The 17,562-nt window shown below is 40.7% G+C and overlaps 1 protein-coding gene and 1 long non-coding RNA gene across 5 annotated transcripts in view; both read right to left on the bottom strand.

The window, feature by feature from the left end:
• Window positions 1–10,160: 10,160 nt before the first annotated feature.
• Window positions 10,161–13,859, bottom strand: LOC115151611 (uncharacterized). The gene is made up of 3 exons (XR_003867332.1): window positions 13,405–13,859; window positions 13,161–13,286; window positions 10,161–12,854 (listed from the first exon to the last, which is right to left on the bottom strand). It is a non-coding gene; the product is annotated as an uncharacterized LOC115151611 (long non-coding RNA).
• A 1,011-nt stretch (window positions 13,860–14,870) lies between these two features.
• LOC115151610 (polypyrimidine tract-binding protein 1) overlaps window positions 14,871–17,562 on the bottom strand; it is a 30,241-nt gene continuing 27,549 nt past the window's right edge. For 3 of the 4 annotated variants that reach the window (XM_029695682.1, XM_029695683.1, XM_029695685.1), the window contains one exon: window positions 17,347–17,487. In XM_029695682.1, the coding sequence (XP_029551542.1) occupies window positions 17,355–17,487 (133 nt within the window). In that variant the 3' untranslated portion in view covers window positions 17,347–17,354. Of the gene's footprint in view, window positions 17,488–17,562 lie in introns of all 4 variants that reach the window. The other variant, XM_029695681.1, reaches the window with a different exon arrangement.

Genomic DNA, 17,562 nt, shown 5'->3' on the forward strand with positions numbered 1-17,562 from the left:
CCCAGCTCATGAGCTCCGTCAGCATTGATCGTAATGAACCGAATCGCATAGCATCGATTCGTTCTCTAATCAAACCAAATAATTTCAAACTAAAACGTATTGTTCCTGTATCTTATCGGAGCCCATGTACGTATCGAATCGTCTTGAAAAGTAAAGATGCACATCCCTATTAAATACATGTCATTTTGTCCTTGAATCATTTAATTGAAATACTGTAAAATTCCATTCATTCCTATGGAGGACTTCTCCTTCTGGGGAGTCCCAATATGGCCGACTGGAGACTTTAAAACCTCTCATTGACCAATACATAGCATCAATAATCCAGGGTTTATATACATCATTGGCTATACCTTTTGACGTTTAACCTCTGTGGGATTGCTTCTATCACTCAATTCCACAGACAGGAAATGTCCCTTAAGCGCAAACTCCCCAAATTCCATCAACAGAAAATAATTAACATAACCAATCATCATTACCCCCTTTTGTGAGAGAGTGTGTGTGTGTGTGTGTGTGTGTGTGTGTGTGTGTGTGTGTGTGTGTGTGTGTGTGTGTGTGTGTGTGTGTGTGTGTGTGTGTGTGTGTGTGTGGAAGTAAAGTTTGCTCAGGATCCCCCTCTCTCCCCTCCTGCCACTCAACTCTTCACAAGATCTATTCAGTGCAGGTCTTCTTTGTTCGGGAGACTTCCTTTGAGGCCCCCGAAATCTTCTCCTCTCCGTTCTTTGTGTCGGGGATGAAAAGGGCGCCGTTTATTATGTCTCCCAGTGGCGCTCCAGCAGCCTGGAGCAGCCCATCCACTCAAGCATTGAGCAAGGTCAGTAGCGAGCGTCTCCTCTGACTTGAAAAAGTGGAGGGAGGAAAGGGGAGAGAGAAGGGGAGAGAGAGAGAGTGTATGCAGGAGACAGCAAAGGGAGGTGGGGGGTAGAGAGAAAGGAAAGAGAGGGTCCAGGTGACAGCGGAGGGAGGTGGGGGGAGAGAGAGACAGAAGGAGAGAGGGAGGTATCAACAGAAAGTAAAGGAAGAGGAAAGAGAAATCTTGAGTTGTGCCTCGGCCTCACTCGCTCCTGAGGGGGCTTTCCCTGTGGCTGGGTTTGACCTCTAAGTGAGGGGAGAAAGACCACCTCTGTCGAGGGAATATCATCTCACGTCTAGTCCCATCAGAAACAGGTCCAGCTGGTAGAGCTAGGCCTTGGGCCACACAGTAGGAGCCACACAAGATACTGGGGGCTACACTGCTTGCGAAATTCTTGTGAGCGCACGGAAGTTTTTACTATCGTTTCCATAGCAAGACAGAAGATCACACTCAAGTTCAATAGGGCAATATTGTACAGATTAATACAGCTAGACTTGATCCCCAAACATACCACAGATACAGTAAGCTTCTGGTTTCAGTTAGTTTACTCAGAAGAGGTAGGCCCCATCCACATCTATGTAAGAAGGTTTTTTAGACTTCCTTTCACAGCAACTGCAGTATAATTCAAATAGAAATTGTAACTAGAATCATGGGAAGAAGAAGAGATATACAGATAAATGCTTTGTTTTTTTCAGGATGTCACCAATCACTCTAGAAAAAAGTATTCTATCTTCAGCCTGGTGATATCGTGCCCTCTTCAGCCGAAAACAGGACAATCGATAAGAGTGTAGTGTAGCCCTAGGACCATGCCTCAGGACTACCTGGCCTGATGACTCTTGGCTGTCCCCAGTCCACCTGGTCATACTGCTGCTCCAGTTTCAACTGTTCTGCCTGCAGCTAGGGAACACTGAACTGTTCAACGGACGTGATACCTTGTCCCGAACCTGCTGTTTTCGACTCTCTACCACACCTGCTGTCTCGACCTCTGAATGCTCGGCTATGAATAGCGAACTGACATTTATTCCTGAGGTGCTGACCTTTTGCACCCTCTACAACCACTGTGATTATTATTTGACCCTGCTGGTCATCTATGAACGTTTGAACATCTTAAAGAACATTCTGGCCTTAATGGCCACGTACTCTTATAATCTCCACCCGGCACAGCCAGAAGAGGACCCCTCAGAGCCTGGTTCCTCTGGCTCTGGATGTGTTTGGTTTCTTCCTAGGTTTCTGCCTTTCTAGGGAGTTTTTCCTAGCCACCATGCTTCTACATCTGCTTTGCTTGCTGTTTGGGGTTTTAGGCTGCGTTTCTGTACAGCACTTTGTGACATTGGCTGATGTATAAAGGGGTTTATAAAAACATTTGATGGATTGATTGACTGTAGGACATTGTATAAGACGCAACATAATCTGATAAGAACAGGTATGAGGACTGTTCCCTCCTAGCCAGTGTGGTACAGCCAAAAGACTGAGGGACTGAAGAAGTGTACGTGGCCTTACAGAAGTAACCCAGACAACACAGTAGGGAGTATATCCAAAAGCAAGGTGTATTGTGGCCTGACCGTGTCTTACAGGCTCACAAAGTTGCTTTAAATTATTTCTGCTGTGTTGGAAATGGCATGTGAAAAGCAAGCAAAAAGCTGACACTCTTTGAAAACTCAGAAAGAAGATGGAGAAAAAATAAGAATGATAAACATCACTTGTGCAGTTTCTCTCCTTCATTTAAATGCAGAGGCTCCATCCCAGGCCACACGGTCCTACTGAGCTGGATTTGGAATAAATTCATTTCTCTCTTTGCTCTTCTTTCTTCCCTTCCTCTCTCTTTTAAATTTCAGATTTCTATGCTTCAGTCATTGGATTTCTTGGAGACGATTTCTCGAGGCTCCAGCTGTGCCACTCAATGGCATTCGTTCCCCTTGTTGGCTCGCTTCTCCACATTTTTTGGAGTGCTGCAAATTGCCGTTGACACGAGTCAACCGGAATCACCTAATGCAAATCCTCTTCTGGGCTGGGCCCGGCTCTCGGATGTTTGCATCGAGCAAGGATGTCACAGTGGAGTTTAACAGAGGTAATTGGAAAAGCATATGCAGCCCAGGCCAGAATGGCACACACCGGCATGTGCACCTGCAATGCTAGATGCCTCTCCAACACCAACTAATACAGGCATATAGAAGGCAGTCAGCATTAAGAATGCACTATTACAGGGTATATTACAGGGTATATTGTTACAAGCACATTTCCCTCACATTTTACCTTCCCTACTTCCTTCTTGTACTTACCATACCTGGCCTGTGCAAAACAGCATTATACACTGAGTCTACAAAACATTAGGAACAACTGCTCTTTCCATGACATAGACTGACCAGGTGAATCCAACCCCATGCGATGCATTGAAAGGATGTAGGTGGAGCAATGTATACATAAGGGTGCAAACTAAAAACATTCACAAAAGCTCTGACGAAGGCCTTGAGGCCGATACGTGAAGCTTAAGAAAGAGCAGTGATACTAGCAAGAGCAGTGGGCAGGATTCTTATTTTTTCTCTTAGGTGAATCCAGGTGAAAGCTATTTTAAGCCTTGAGACAATCGAGACATGGCTTGTATATTGTGCCAGGACAGGGAAGAGCTTTGACTGGGCTGTTAACTGCCTTCCCAAAGGAGAGGGCCAAGAGAAAAGTCTTCGATGGGCCGCCAAAGTGTATTTTTTTGGCGCAACTATGTCCAAACAGTAAACATTTAAAATATATGTTTTATATATACAGTGCATTCGGAAAGTATTCAGACCCCTTGACTTTTTCCACATTTTGTTATGTTACAGCCTTATTCCTGAGTGGATTTAATTATTTTCCCCCCCTCATCAATCTACACACAATACTCCATAATGACAAAGCAAAAACAGGTTTTTATACATTTTGGCAAATTTATAAAAAAATATCACATTTATATAAGTATTCAGACCCTTTACGCAGTACTTTGTTGAAGCACATTGGCAGCGATTACGGACTTGAGTCTTGGGTATGACGCTACAAGCTTGGCACACCTGTATTTGGGGAGTTTCTCTCATTCTTCTCTGCAGATCCTCTCAAGCTCTATCAGGCTGGATGGGGAGCGTCACTACACAGCTATTTTCAGGTCTCCCAGTCCGGGCTCTGGCTGGGCCACTCAAGGACATTCAGAAACTTGTCCTGAAGCCACTCCTGTGTTTTCTTGGCTATGTGCTTAAGGTCGTTGTCCTGTTGGAAGGTGAACCTTCGCCCCAGTCTGAGCGCTCTGGAGCAGGTTTTCACCAAGGATCTATCTGTACTTCGCTCCAATCATCTTTCCCTCGATCCTGACTAGTTTCCCAGACTCTGCCGCTGAAAAACATCCCCACAGCATGATGCTGCCACCACCATGCTTCAGCGTAGGGATGGTGCCAGGATTCCTCCAGACGTGATGCTTGGCATTGAGGCCAAATAGTTCAATTTTATTTTCATCAGACCAGAGAAACTTGTTTCTCATGGTTTGAGAGTCCTTAAGGTGCCTTTTGACAAACTGCAAGCGGGCTGTCATGTGACTTTTACTGAGGAGTTGCTTCTATATGGCCACTCTACCATAAAGTCCTGATTGGTGGAGTGCTGCAGAGATGGTTGTCCTTCTGGAAGGTTCTCCCAACTCTACAGAGGAACTCTGGATCTCTGTTAGAGTGACCATCGGGTTCTTGGTCACCTCCCTGACCAAGGCCCTTCTCCCCCGATTGCTCAGTTTGGCCGGGCGGCCAGCACTAGGAAGTCTTGGTGGTTCCAAACTTCTTCCATTTAAGAATGATGGAGGCCATTGTGTTCTTGGGGACCTTCAATGCTGGAGACATGTTTTGGTACCCTTTCCCAGATCTGTGCCTTGACACAATCCTGTCTCGGCGCTCTGCGGATAATTCCTTCGACCTCATGGCTCAACTGTGGGACCTTACATAGACAGGTGTGTGCCTTTCCAAATCATGTCCAATCAATTGAATTTACCACAGGTGGACTCCAATCAAGTTGTAGAAACATCTCAATGATGATCAATGGAAACAAGATGCACCTGAGCTCAATTTCTCATAGCAACGGGTCTGAATACTTATGTAAATAAAGTATTTCTGCTTTTTATTTTTAATACATTTACAAACATTTCTAAAAACCTGTTTTCACTTTGTCATTATGGGGTATTGTATGGAGATTGATAAAGCATATATATACAGTACCAGTCAAAAGTTTGGACACACCTACTCATTCAAGGGTTTTTCTTTATTTTTACTATTTTCTAGATTATAGAATAATAGTGAAGACATCAAAACTATGAAATAACACATATGGAATCATGTAGTAACCAAAGAAGTGTTAAACAAATCATATGATATTTGAGATTCTTCAAAGTGCCCTTTGCCTTGATGACAGCTTTGCACACGCTTGCATTCTCTCAACCAGCTTCATCTGGAATGCTTTTCCAACAGTCTTGAAGGAGTTCCTATATATGCTAAGCACTTGGCTGCTTTTCCTTCACTATGCAGTCCAACTCAACCCCACTCTGCGGTCTAACGTCCAGGCTTTATCACAACCAGCCATGATTGGGAGTCCCATAGGGCAGCGCACAATTGGTCCAGCATCGTCCGGGTTTGGCCGGTGTAGGCTGTCATTGTAAATAAGAATTTGAAAATAAATAAACTCATCCCAAAACATCTCAATTGGGTTGAGTTCAGGTGATTATGGAGGCTAGGTCATCTGAAGCGGCACTCCATCACTCTCCTTGGTCAAATAGCCCTTACACAGCCTGGAGGTGTGTTGGGTCATTGTCCTGTTGAAAAACAAATGATAGTCCCACTAAGTGCAAACCAGATGGGATGGCATATCGGTGCAGAATGCTGTGGTAGCCATGCTGGTTAAGTGTGCCTTGAATTATAAATAAATCACTTAAAGTGTCATCAGCAAAGCACCCCCACACCTCCTCCTCCATGCTTCACGGTGGGAACCACACATACGGATACCATCTGTTCACCTACTCTGTGTCTCACAAAGATTAGGCAGTTGGAACCAAAAATCTCACATTTGGACTCATCAGACCAAAGGACAGATTTTCACCAGTCTAATGTCCATTGCTTGTGTTTCTTGGCCGAAGCAAGTCTCTTCTTATTATTGGTGTCCTTTAGTAGTGGTTTCTTTGCAGCAATTCGACCATGAAGCCCTGATTCACGCTGTCTCCTCTGAATAGTTGATGTTGATGTGTCTGTTACTTGAACTCTGTGAAGCATTTATTTGGGCTGTAATTTCTGAGGCTGGTAAGTCTAATGAACTCATCCTCTGCAGCAGAGTTAACTGTGGGTCTTCCTTTCCTGTGGTGGTCCTCATGAGAGACAGTTTCATCATAGAGTTTGATGGTTTTTGCAACTGCACTTGAAGAAACGTTCAAAGTTCTTGAAATTTTCCGGATTGATTGACCTTCATGTCTTAAAGTAATGATGGACTGTCGTTTCTCTTTGCTTATTTAAGCTGTTCTTGCCATAATATAGACTTGGTCTTCTACCAAATAGGGCTGTCTTCTGTATACCACCCCTATCTTCTCACAACACAACTTATTGGCTAAAACGCATTAAGAACGATAGAAATTCCACAAATTAACTTTTTTCAAGGCACACCTGTTAATTCAAATCAAATTTTATTGGTCACACCGACATTTACATTTACATTTAAGTCATTTAGCAGACGCTCTTATCCAGAGCGACTTACAAATTGGTGCATTCACCTTATGATATCCAGTGGAACAACCACTTTACAATAGTGCATCTAAATCTTTTAAGGGGGGGGGGTTAGAAGGATTACTTGACATGGTTAGCAGATGTTATTGCGAGTGTAGCGAAACACTTGTGTTGTTTCATAATTTTGATGTCGACACTATTGTTCTACACTGAAATTAGTAGGTGTGTCCAAACTTTTGACTGGTACTGTATATATACACACACATATATATATATATATATATATATATATATATATATATATATATATATATATATACAGTTGAAGTCGGAAGTTTACATACACTTAGGTTGGAGTCATTAAAACTCGTTTTTCAACCACTCCACAAATTTCTTGTTAGCAAACTATAGTTTTGGCAAGTCGGTTAGGATATATACTTTGTGCATGACACAAGTAATTTTTCTAACAATTGTGTACAGACAGATTATTTCACTTATAATTCACTGTATCACAATTCCAGTGGGTCAGAAGTTTACATACACTAAGTTGACTGTGCCTTTAAACAGCTTGGAAAATTCCAGAAAAGGTCATGGCTTTAGATGGTTCTGATAGGCTAATTGACATCATTTGATTCAATTGGAGGAGTACCTGTGGATATATTTCAAGGCCTACCTTCAAACTCAGTGCCTCTTTGCTTGACATCATGGGAAAATCAAAATAAATCAGCCAAGACCTCAGAAAAACAATTGTAGACCTCCACAAGTCTGGCTCATCCTTGGGAGCAATTTCCAAACGCCTGAAGGTACCACGTTCATCTGTACAAACAATAGTACGTGTCTATAAACACCATGGGACCACGCAGCCGTCATACCGCTCAGGAAGGAGACACAATCTGTCTCCTATAGATGAACATACTTTGGTGCGAAAAGTGCAAATGAATCCCAGAACAACAGCAAAGGACCTTGTGAAGATGCTGGAGGAAACAGGTAGAAAAGTATCTATATCCACAGTAAAACGAGTCCTATATCAACATAACCTGAAAGGCCGCTCAGCAAGGAAGAAGCCACTGCTCCAAAACTGCCATAAAAAAGCCAGACTACGGTTTGCAACTGCACATGGGGACAAAGATTGTACTTTTTGGAGAAATTTCCTCTGGTCTGTTGAAACATAAATAGAACTGTTTGGCCATAATGACCATCATTATGTTTGGAGGAAAAAGGGGGAGGCTTGCAAGCCAAAGAACACCATCCCAACCGTGAAGCACGGGGGCGTCAGCATCATGTTGTGGGGGTGCTTTGCTGCAGGAGGGACTGGTGCATTTCACAAAATAGATTGCATCATAAGGCAGGAAAATTATGTGGATATATTGAAGCAACATGTCAAGACATCAGTCAGGAAATTAAAGCTTGGTGGCAAATGGGTCTTCCAAATGGACCATGACCCAAGCATACTTCCAAAGTTGTGGCAAAATGGCTTAAGGACAACAAAGTCAAGGTATTGGAGTGGCCATCACAAAGCCCTGACCTCAATCCCATAGAACATTTGTGGGCAGAACTGAAAAAGTGTGTGCGAGCAAGGAGGCCTACAAACCTGACTCAGTTACACCAGCTCTGTCAGGAGGAATGGGCCAAAATTCACCCAACTTATTGTGGGAAGCTTGTGGAAGGCTACCTGAAACGTTTGACCCAAGTTAAACAATTTAAAGGCAATGCTACCAAATCCTAATTGAGTGTATGTAAACTTCTGACCCACTGGGAATGTGATGAAAGAAATAAAAGCTGAAATAAATCATTCTCTCTACTATTATTCTGACATTTCACATTCTTAAAATAAAGTGGTGATCCTAACTGACCTAAGACAGGGAATTTTTCCTAGGATTAATGTCAGGAATTGTGATAAAACTAATTTTAAATATTTGGCTAAGGTGTATGTAAACTTCCGACTTCAACTGTATATATATATATATATATATATATGATTTTCAGGATGGGAAAACTTTCAGAGTAAACTTAAATGACTAAAACCAGATATAACGTATGTAGAAAAAGATAATGAACTAATATATTTTTAAAATAAGATCATCTTTGAGAACTAACAATCACCAAAAGAAAAGATAGACAGTCTGGAAGAATCTAAAATTCCAAAGATTAGTATTTTTGTCATGGCATGGGTTCCACATTGATTTTGTTATGTTTGAGTCACTCATAAGCCATGGCAAAATGTGTAGAATTGCAGGAAATTAGCTTTAAAACAGACAACATTTTTCACTGCAGCCAACCTGAGGGCTTCTAAAATGTTCGGTTGGCAACCGCACCATCGGCAACCACCATAAGTTCCATTTTGAGCCAGAAAAAACCCTGCCCAACTAAAATATTTCTGTCTTACTAGCTAGGTTTCCATCCACAGTTGTTATGCATATAAAGTCATACTGTATGATTGTATCGAAACAGGAAGTTAGGTTAATTTGTTCGTTAGACATGGTGGGATCTTTTTGTGTTGGTAAAATTAATAATGAGAGAAATGGAAGTGTAAACTCCTCTATGTGCAAATATTGATATAATAATCATCATATTGAAGTAAACTTGGAATCACGTGATGATATGGCGTGTGGTCGTCCCACACTACTCAGGAAACCATGCGGTTTATCAGGCTACAACTGAATTAAATGATGAACTTCACCGGGTGGTGAAAGTGCACCGTGATCTTGATGTTCCTTTCCAATAAACATTGAGGGTCTTATTCTCTATTGAGGGTCTGATCCATAATAATCATCATGTAGACTAGCCTACCTGCACTGTATCGGCCAGCTGTTGGCTAGAGTGCACGTGCCAAAACCAGAGTAAGCACATTTGCTATTTAACACAACAGTTTTTGTGACAAAACAGTCGGTAGAGTTGAAAATGCGATGGAAACACAATGAACTTCAGATTTTTATTCGGTCCACTTACAGGAAAAAATACATTTTGTGTGCACTGTCATCATGCACTGATTTTTATCCACAACAAGTCCATTTGGTGGAACCACACCACAGGTGTGAACATGTGCATATTTTCTTTATGCAGATTCTAGAACATTCCCTTGAAAATCTGTCACCAATTGAATGGAAACCTAGCTAGTTTATCTTATTACATCCCTGTATAAACAGCCAACTGATGCTTTGGAAAGTCAGAAGAGAATGTACTGATCAGTAGGATGAACAGCTATAATGATGAGTCAGAAAGGACCAAGGGGGTGTGGAGAAAATATACCCCATTAGAGAACATATGACACACACACTCAAATGTGGTAACATTCTTATATTCTAGGCCTCTGTCTCTGGGCAGAGTTTGGATATTATTAGTGGAACAAGTGGAGTTAGGTTGCCATCTGGCGGCAATTCTTTGTTATGTCCATACTGTACATTTTTCAAATCGGCAACATATGAAGAGAATTTGGGTCTATTCCATTTGAATTGTTGTTATGTGAATGGCTAGGTCAAATTTAAATTGCATCCAATAAAACTCCTGAATTGCTGAAGTTGCAATAGGCATGGTTCTGTATACACAGTTTTTCATAATCCCACTGATTTAGAACTTTCACAATGACCAGCGAAACAAGTCAGTTTTGATCAAAGTTTCACTGTTTTTATTTTCATTGTTATTTGAAAAGAGTAAACAGGAACAGCCTAAGTGTCAGAACAATCGAACAAGGCTACCCACCACCAACCAGAGGGCCTCAGCCCTGCTGCATCCACACAGCACTCACTACTAGTCTTCACCAGGGAACACGAGACTTAATACACACAGACTTTGAACCCATTCCCAACATGACTGTGACTTCTGTATCACACAGGCCAAAGTATTGACAAAGGAATGATATTGCTGATCACAATGTACATACAGTTGACAGAGAGGATGGCGAGAAAAAAGCCATGAAAACAAGTCAAAACTGTATTGGTAACAAATTAGATATTCAAACTGAGAAGGTCATTGTTATATTTGTTAGATCCAGTCAGAGCATTGAAGTTTCAATGAGGCCTTTATCACGTGACTAACATCGCTAGCATTAAATACAAGATTAGCACAGACTGAATGGAATGCAGACAGAAAACCACCTTGAGACGAAACAAGTCTTATTACACCAGCGAATGACGTGATCCGGCATCCCAACAGCTGCTGTTTCCAGCTCAGGTGCAGCATTTACATTCTTACAAAATATGACCATTTCTAGTACAGACGTACTGTTTCTCCCCCACATCCACCCCCAAATTATTCCCCCATGGTTTCTCCCATATCTGTCCTGTATCATCAGAAACTCTCCCTGGTAGTCAGTTCCAACTGTGTGCTCCCAGTCCCCCTACTTCTCTATAGAGATCTGATGGCTGGAGAATAGTCTACATTGGCTGGGTGAGTGAGGTGCATACTCTGCAAAACAGACACTCATGGCACTTGATGCCAGATTCTGGACCCTATTCAAACAAGCACAGTAACTGGGTTTTGTGGCATACGTTTTTGAGATAAGACTACACATTTGGATCCATGTACTTGACATAACAGTACGAATCAAAAGGAGATGCTATATTAATTCACAAATGCCATTTCCTGTCGTGAGGGAAAATATAGTTTTACACTTATCCCAGAAACAGTTTTGCTTCTTGAATAGCATCCAAAATGGCTTATGGAGATACATTAGGGACGGTGTCAGGGTGATCAACCCGATTCATGGGCCTGCTACTTTAGCCAGAACAAAATGGCAGAGATATTGACATTGTTTAAAGGGTACAATCAATTGTTCCAATATGTGTAATCACAAGAGAGACACCTGGGAGTATTCTCAGCAGGATAGCTGCCCTTTTGAGAGAACTATCTCTTCTGATTATCGGGAAGGTAATCTCACATTCTACTACCGATACAGTTACCTCCTGGAATAAAAGGTACAATTAACCAAGATTTTACAATGTATAAAGCAGTGTGTCATATCGTTGGGTTTCCCCCTAGCAATTGCTATGGAAACAAGCACAGTAGTGACAGAGACTTCCAGGGATCCACTTAAAAAGTAAGTGCTTCATCAACTTGAGTATGGTTTGGAAACGTAATACACAATAGATTCAAAAACTCATTTTGACTAACCAAGGATTGGTAAAGGATTTTTTTTTAAACCCAAAAACATTTTGTGTTGACAATTTTTTGTTGTTTTAGTATCTTGTGTTAATACAACAGCAAGTTCTCTGGACAAATCACAGAGTAAATGTTTCAAAAAAGTGAAAATGAACTTCATAAATAAAATTTAAATCAGCCAACAGCAACCATGTGTAACAAAAAGCAAAGAACAAGCTCTGAAATTAGTCATTCCTTAGAAAATCCCATATTTAAAATTTTTTTTTACAGTTTAACTGATATGAGTAACATGTTCTCCTACAAAGTTGCAGGTAAACAAACGAGGGCGTGATATTTTTCATCGCCAGTGGAATTGCATATTGATTAGCCTGCATTTCCTAAATAAAGGGGCTATAATTAGAGACAAATTCCATACTGTCTGAGATTGTAAAAATGTCTCAAGTCTTGCTTTCTGAGAAACTCCTTAGTGTTAATAGTATTGTGAACTTATTAGGTCTGGGTCTTCCAAATAGAGCAGGTACATGGTGCTGGTGCATAGTTCAAAATGGGGTGGGGATATAGGTAGGCTGGTTTAGTTTACAGTAGTTTGTCAACACAATCAGGCTATTAGCAACTAGCCTAACTAATGGTCCAGGTATGATTCAAGGTGGACATCAAAATATATAGGATGACATGGCTACAATATTTTGGTTGGAGACAAAGAAATAAAACCTTGGCAACACCACATCGACCGGGTTAATTGAGATCTTTCGTTTTGTTCGTTGTCTTTGTTATGGGCAGTTGAAGATGGGCAGAGGGGATACGGTGGTCCACTTTAAACAATACAACGCATTGTCGCTGAGCTGATTTCAAAAACATTATCCTGCTCACATTCACAAAAGCAGCTTTGGCATCAGACCCAGCACAACTGGTTTGGTCTTGTAATGTTACAAATCCCATTTCTTCCTCTTTATAGATAGAAGCAACGGTCGGTTTGGTCACCAAAAACACCATGTCTTTTTCATACCCAGGCAGCTATACAACATGAGTGTTCATCAGAGGATAGAGCAGTCATTTTCATAGACAGTTTTTCTGTTTTCATGGCCAAGAAAATAAGAAAAACAATGATATGCCATAATAACCATTGAAAAATATGCTTTAGGAATGTCCCCATTCTTTCCCTAGTCCAGTGTGTGTTCTTTGACAAGACCCGGACTTATCTGGTAAAGATAAAACAAAGACAGACAGAGCACAAGTTAGATCTATCAAGCAATAATGACCCTAACATGGTTTGAAGGTGTAATAATTTAAATCAGGGGCCATTGTCTAATAACAAACCACACATGCTGACACAATAACATGTTCAATGTTACATGAAAAAAGCTGTCCTTTAAAGTTTGAGGTACTGTTCTTGTATTTGAGTGATCTTAAGTCTCAGTATCAATGCAAACTTGCAAAGTAAAGGACTTTGTATAGTTAGTACAGGAGTAACATTGCGTGGACTGTAGACATGGTATCTCACTCACCTTCTCAAGGACCTGGCTTCATATACAGTGTCGTCCTCCTCATCACTCTCCAGAGCAGCCATCTCCACGCTGTCATCATAGTTTGACAACAGGCCATATTTCTTCCGAGAGGTTGTTTTCTTCAGCCTAAACATAATTACATATCATATACACACACTGAAACAGGCAATCAAATCGCAAATTAATTAGGCAACCATTGCTACCAACTAGTAGTAGTACGTTATAATCAACTTGTTATACTCACCGCACAGCTCTCACGAGGAAATAGAGCACTCCAATTGTGGTGATTCCAATAAGGACGTACAATGTTCTTTGTATCATTGAATTATCTACTTCGAAAGCGTTGAAAAAGTTACGGTGATTGTTCTTGGAAGTCGTGTTATTGGCACTCGAATTCGTGACATGTTTGGTGTTGATGGCAGTAGTAATGACTGTTGGCGACATCGTGCTTTCCTCTGCTATGGTTGAAATAGCCCACAGCGTCGGTAAAATAATCCTCATGACTCCTTGAAATTGCATTTTTGTTGTCGGTTAACACTACAAATATGGAGTAACACTAAAATGACATCGGCACGTGGTTTCAATCGAGGTAATAGCAAGTTCACTCGAGCATTTCGTTGAAAGCATACGTGGTTTTGTTTGTTTTGATAAGTACATTCATCCACTGGGAAGTTCTTCCTGTAGTGACGCAGTTGTACAGCAGTGCCACGGCTATTCAGGTGTCTTAACGTTTAAATGTATGCATGTCTTATTTTACTGTCAGGCGGGTGTGCCTTCATTTACAATGTTTGGGGAAATGGAAAACGTAATGAAAATAATAATACAATATTAATTTTAACTAGAAACGTAATCAGCACAGCGTATCATGATTATCATTAGCCCAAATGCCGGCAGATGGCGATATTGAGTCGTTTAATCTGAAACCGCCCAATATCGCCATCTGCCTGCATTTGGGCCAGATTATCATCGAACTAATACATTGTTTAAGTAGGCTCATCAGAGAAATACTATATAATATATAAAAAGTGTATAATAATAATACATAAAGTGTATAATTATACATCTGACCAGGGAAATCTCAAGGCCCTAGTTATAGCCACACATTTTCCTGGTCAGGCCGTCAGGAAAAACAGGCCCCTATCTATGACGTGAAACAAAACTAGCAAACTACTACACAATGCAGTTGTTAATAAAGTTGGCTCTCAGCGTTCCAAGTATTTAGGATACAATACATTTACTCAGACTTTACTGAATTTGACCATCAGTGCCCCCTCAAACTTGTGATGTATGATGCCACACAAGGTTCCTTCCAAAAGTAGTCAGGGACAAAAATGCTTGGGCTCATAATACTCAAAAGTATTGTATGCACGTTTTACCATTTCAAATCAATATTTTCTGTTTTACCTTTAACTATTAACCTTTAATAGCTCTGCTCGTGTCCAGTTCTTTCATAAGCATTTAGACAGATAAGCTCTAATAGGAACTATGGTCATTCTTGTGTGGTTGTAATATATTGTAAATTATGAGCATGCAGGGCTCCCTTGCAAAAGAGACCTTGGTCTCAATGGGAATTCCTGTTAAAATAAATTCAAGTAAGTTAGTATTTAGCCCAGAAACAAAATGGGAGCAGTCTTTATAGAGCCAATGCTTTGCGGGACAAAGAAGGAAAGAAACAGGTGAGCAAGAAGAACCTAAAGAGGAAATGACAAGTAAAAAGCAGAGAAAATATTTATTGAAGGCACAAGAACCAGAAAAATGTGAGCTACACAATGACAAAACAATTATATTTTTTGTTACAAAACAAATGTAATTTGTTTTCTATGACACTTATCTGAGAGGCTCAAGAATGGTCCCAAGCTATAATGAAAATATACATGTTTCATTGATATAAAACCTATATTGCTTCTGAATAGATACTTTTTGTGGTACAAAAAAAAATGACTAGCATTATACACAGCTTTTCATCCCAACCCCCCGACAATCAACATCACCTCCCTTGAAGAAAACCTGCCATCTTAAGTGATCAAGGTTGTGATTATTTTAAATGCTTTGCAATTTTGCATAATTGGTTAACCCACTCTTGCCCTGGGGTATGCAAAGTATGTAAAAGGACTTTATTGTCAACACATGCCACATATTGATGTAGAAGCAAGTGTCACTTATCCTCAAGTCAGGTTGAGTTGTCTAGAAATTGTGATTCTTCTACATTGGAGACCATGCATAGGTTAGCATGTAATAAACTGATATGTTCAAGGATACTCAAGTGATTGAACAAAGCGGCTGAGCCCTGTGCCGCTGAAATTCGTTTATTGCTTTTGCACCAGGTCAACATTGGGAGAGCGACTGAGGAGTTGATTCACAACTAAATTGTGAAAACCTAAAATAACCACTTACTCAACATTTCCAACAGAAAATGATGCACAAGTGAAATGTCTATGTATTAATACCGACAGTTGATAATGACCTTTCAAATAACTATTCATAAGTGGTCTACAACAATGTGTCCACCAATGTAACCAGCGTATAGCATCACTGCAGACGTATAGTTGTCTGACGTATGCAATTCCTACAAGCCTGAGGACCTGTAAGCCAGAAACAACCTATAGGTTCATTACAACTAAACAGACCAAAAGAAACCAACCTTTAAAAAGCACTTGTCCAAAAATACCTAAATGGATCTCAATTTAAGAGGCACGTTGTCCAGACGAGTCCAGTTCCTAGACGACCATGACAGAGAGGGTGCCGTATAGCCGCTTTTACTTCATTCAGTCAATGCTAAGTCACAGCCCTGTAACATAAGGCTACTAACCCCTCACGAGGCCTTTGAACACTTAAGATGAGTGACAGACTTTTGAAAATATTCAAACATTTCTTAAGAGCACATGTAAAATGACCATCATTCGTTCTTAGGCGCAATTGTAAATGATATGACCATCATTCATCTTGGCATTAAAGTAACCGAGAAGCTTAATTCATAGATCACAGCAGCAGAGTCGCAAATAGTCCGCATATGTGCAAGACTCGAAAGAGCCTTGTAAATGTGCAACAATGTGCAGGCAGACTCCCACACTGGTAGTGAACTATGACTAAAGCTGCGAGTCTCATGTTAGCTACAATAACTTGCAAAAAAAAAAGCCTTATTTGGTTTTGAGCTGAAGTGTATGACAGAAGTTGTATAAATATACTAAATTAAACAGCCACTGCAACAGAGGGAGGCAAGCAATTAGGACAAAAATCATAAACAAACAATACACTTATCAGGAAAGCTCAGCCAATAGACCTTTTGCAAAGGCACAGTGGTTAAGTCAACCACTGACCAAGGCCTGTCTACAACCAACAGTATATTTGGAATAACAATTGTGGACAATATTGGATTTGTACAAAAATGATTGCATACATTTCAGAAAATTCAAAACAACCTACATCTAGAGATACATTAAACAAGGCTAGGAATATGAACCACATAACCCATTGTACCAGCGTGTGGGTGTGTGTATGTATATATAGCATTGTGGATTGAATCTTGCAACTAGCTAGCTCAACTTTTAAAACAAGAGGGCGCTTTAAAATAAGACAAATTATAAAAGATACCTTCATGATATATGGGGTGGGAAGGAATGGACAACCTTGTAGTACATTTCATACAAAATTGTAAACCCATAATCAGCTGTAAACCTGGTCTTTGCAAACAAAGGATTTGAGAGGGGAAGATGGCCAAAACAATTATCTTGTAAAATGCCCAAAATATCAAATTGAAGGACGTAAGACTTCTGGAGTAAGGCACAGAAAACATCGGAAGGCAAAGAGGACATGAGGCATCACAGAAGTACCTCAGTGCCTAGTGGTACTAGACCCCAAGGGCGAATGGAACTTTCCAGTAGGCTGAAGTTTAGGCTAGGCGAGTGTCTTTAGTCAGACTCAGAAAGGCAAGTGTAAACTACTTGTGTCTGTGCAGAGAGACAGAGCAAGGAATTCATTCACCTCAAAAAGGCAAGATAATAGAAAACTAAGAATGTAAACCCCCAGTAAAACTAGGTGTTATTTACTTTTTCACCCCATAGGTCAATGTATATAGCTTTGCGTAAATAAATATCATATACTAGGAATGATGGAAGTGAATTCTGCGGTTGAGGCTACTATGAAGAGCCGCTTCCCCACAACGGCCCATTAGCAGTAGCGTTTTGGGCCGCCCCCTCAGATTGTAGATTTGGAGAAGGACACCCTCAGGTGGTGGTTCTCGCCCAAGTCGTGATTGTGGAACTTGATGAGGGACTCGATGGCCTCCTCCACTGAGTCCATCTGGACCAAAGCCATCTTGCGGTCTTTCCTAAAAACAATGCACCAACACTGTCAGATACAGACTTAAAAAAACTAAAAAAAACTTTTGACATACGGTTCGATA

Source organism: Salmo trutta, chromosome 17 (genome assembly GCF_901001165.1).
Source record: "Salmo trutta chromosome 17, fSalTru1.1, whole genome shotgun sequence".
In the NCBI taxonomy this organism is placed as follows: Eukaryota; Metazoa; Chordata; class Actinopteri; order Salmoniformes; family Salmonidae; genus Salmo; species Salmo trutta.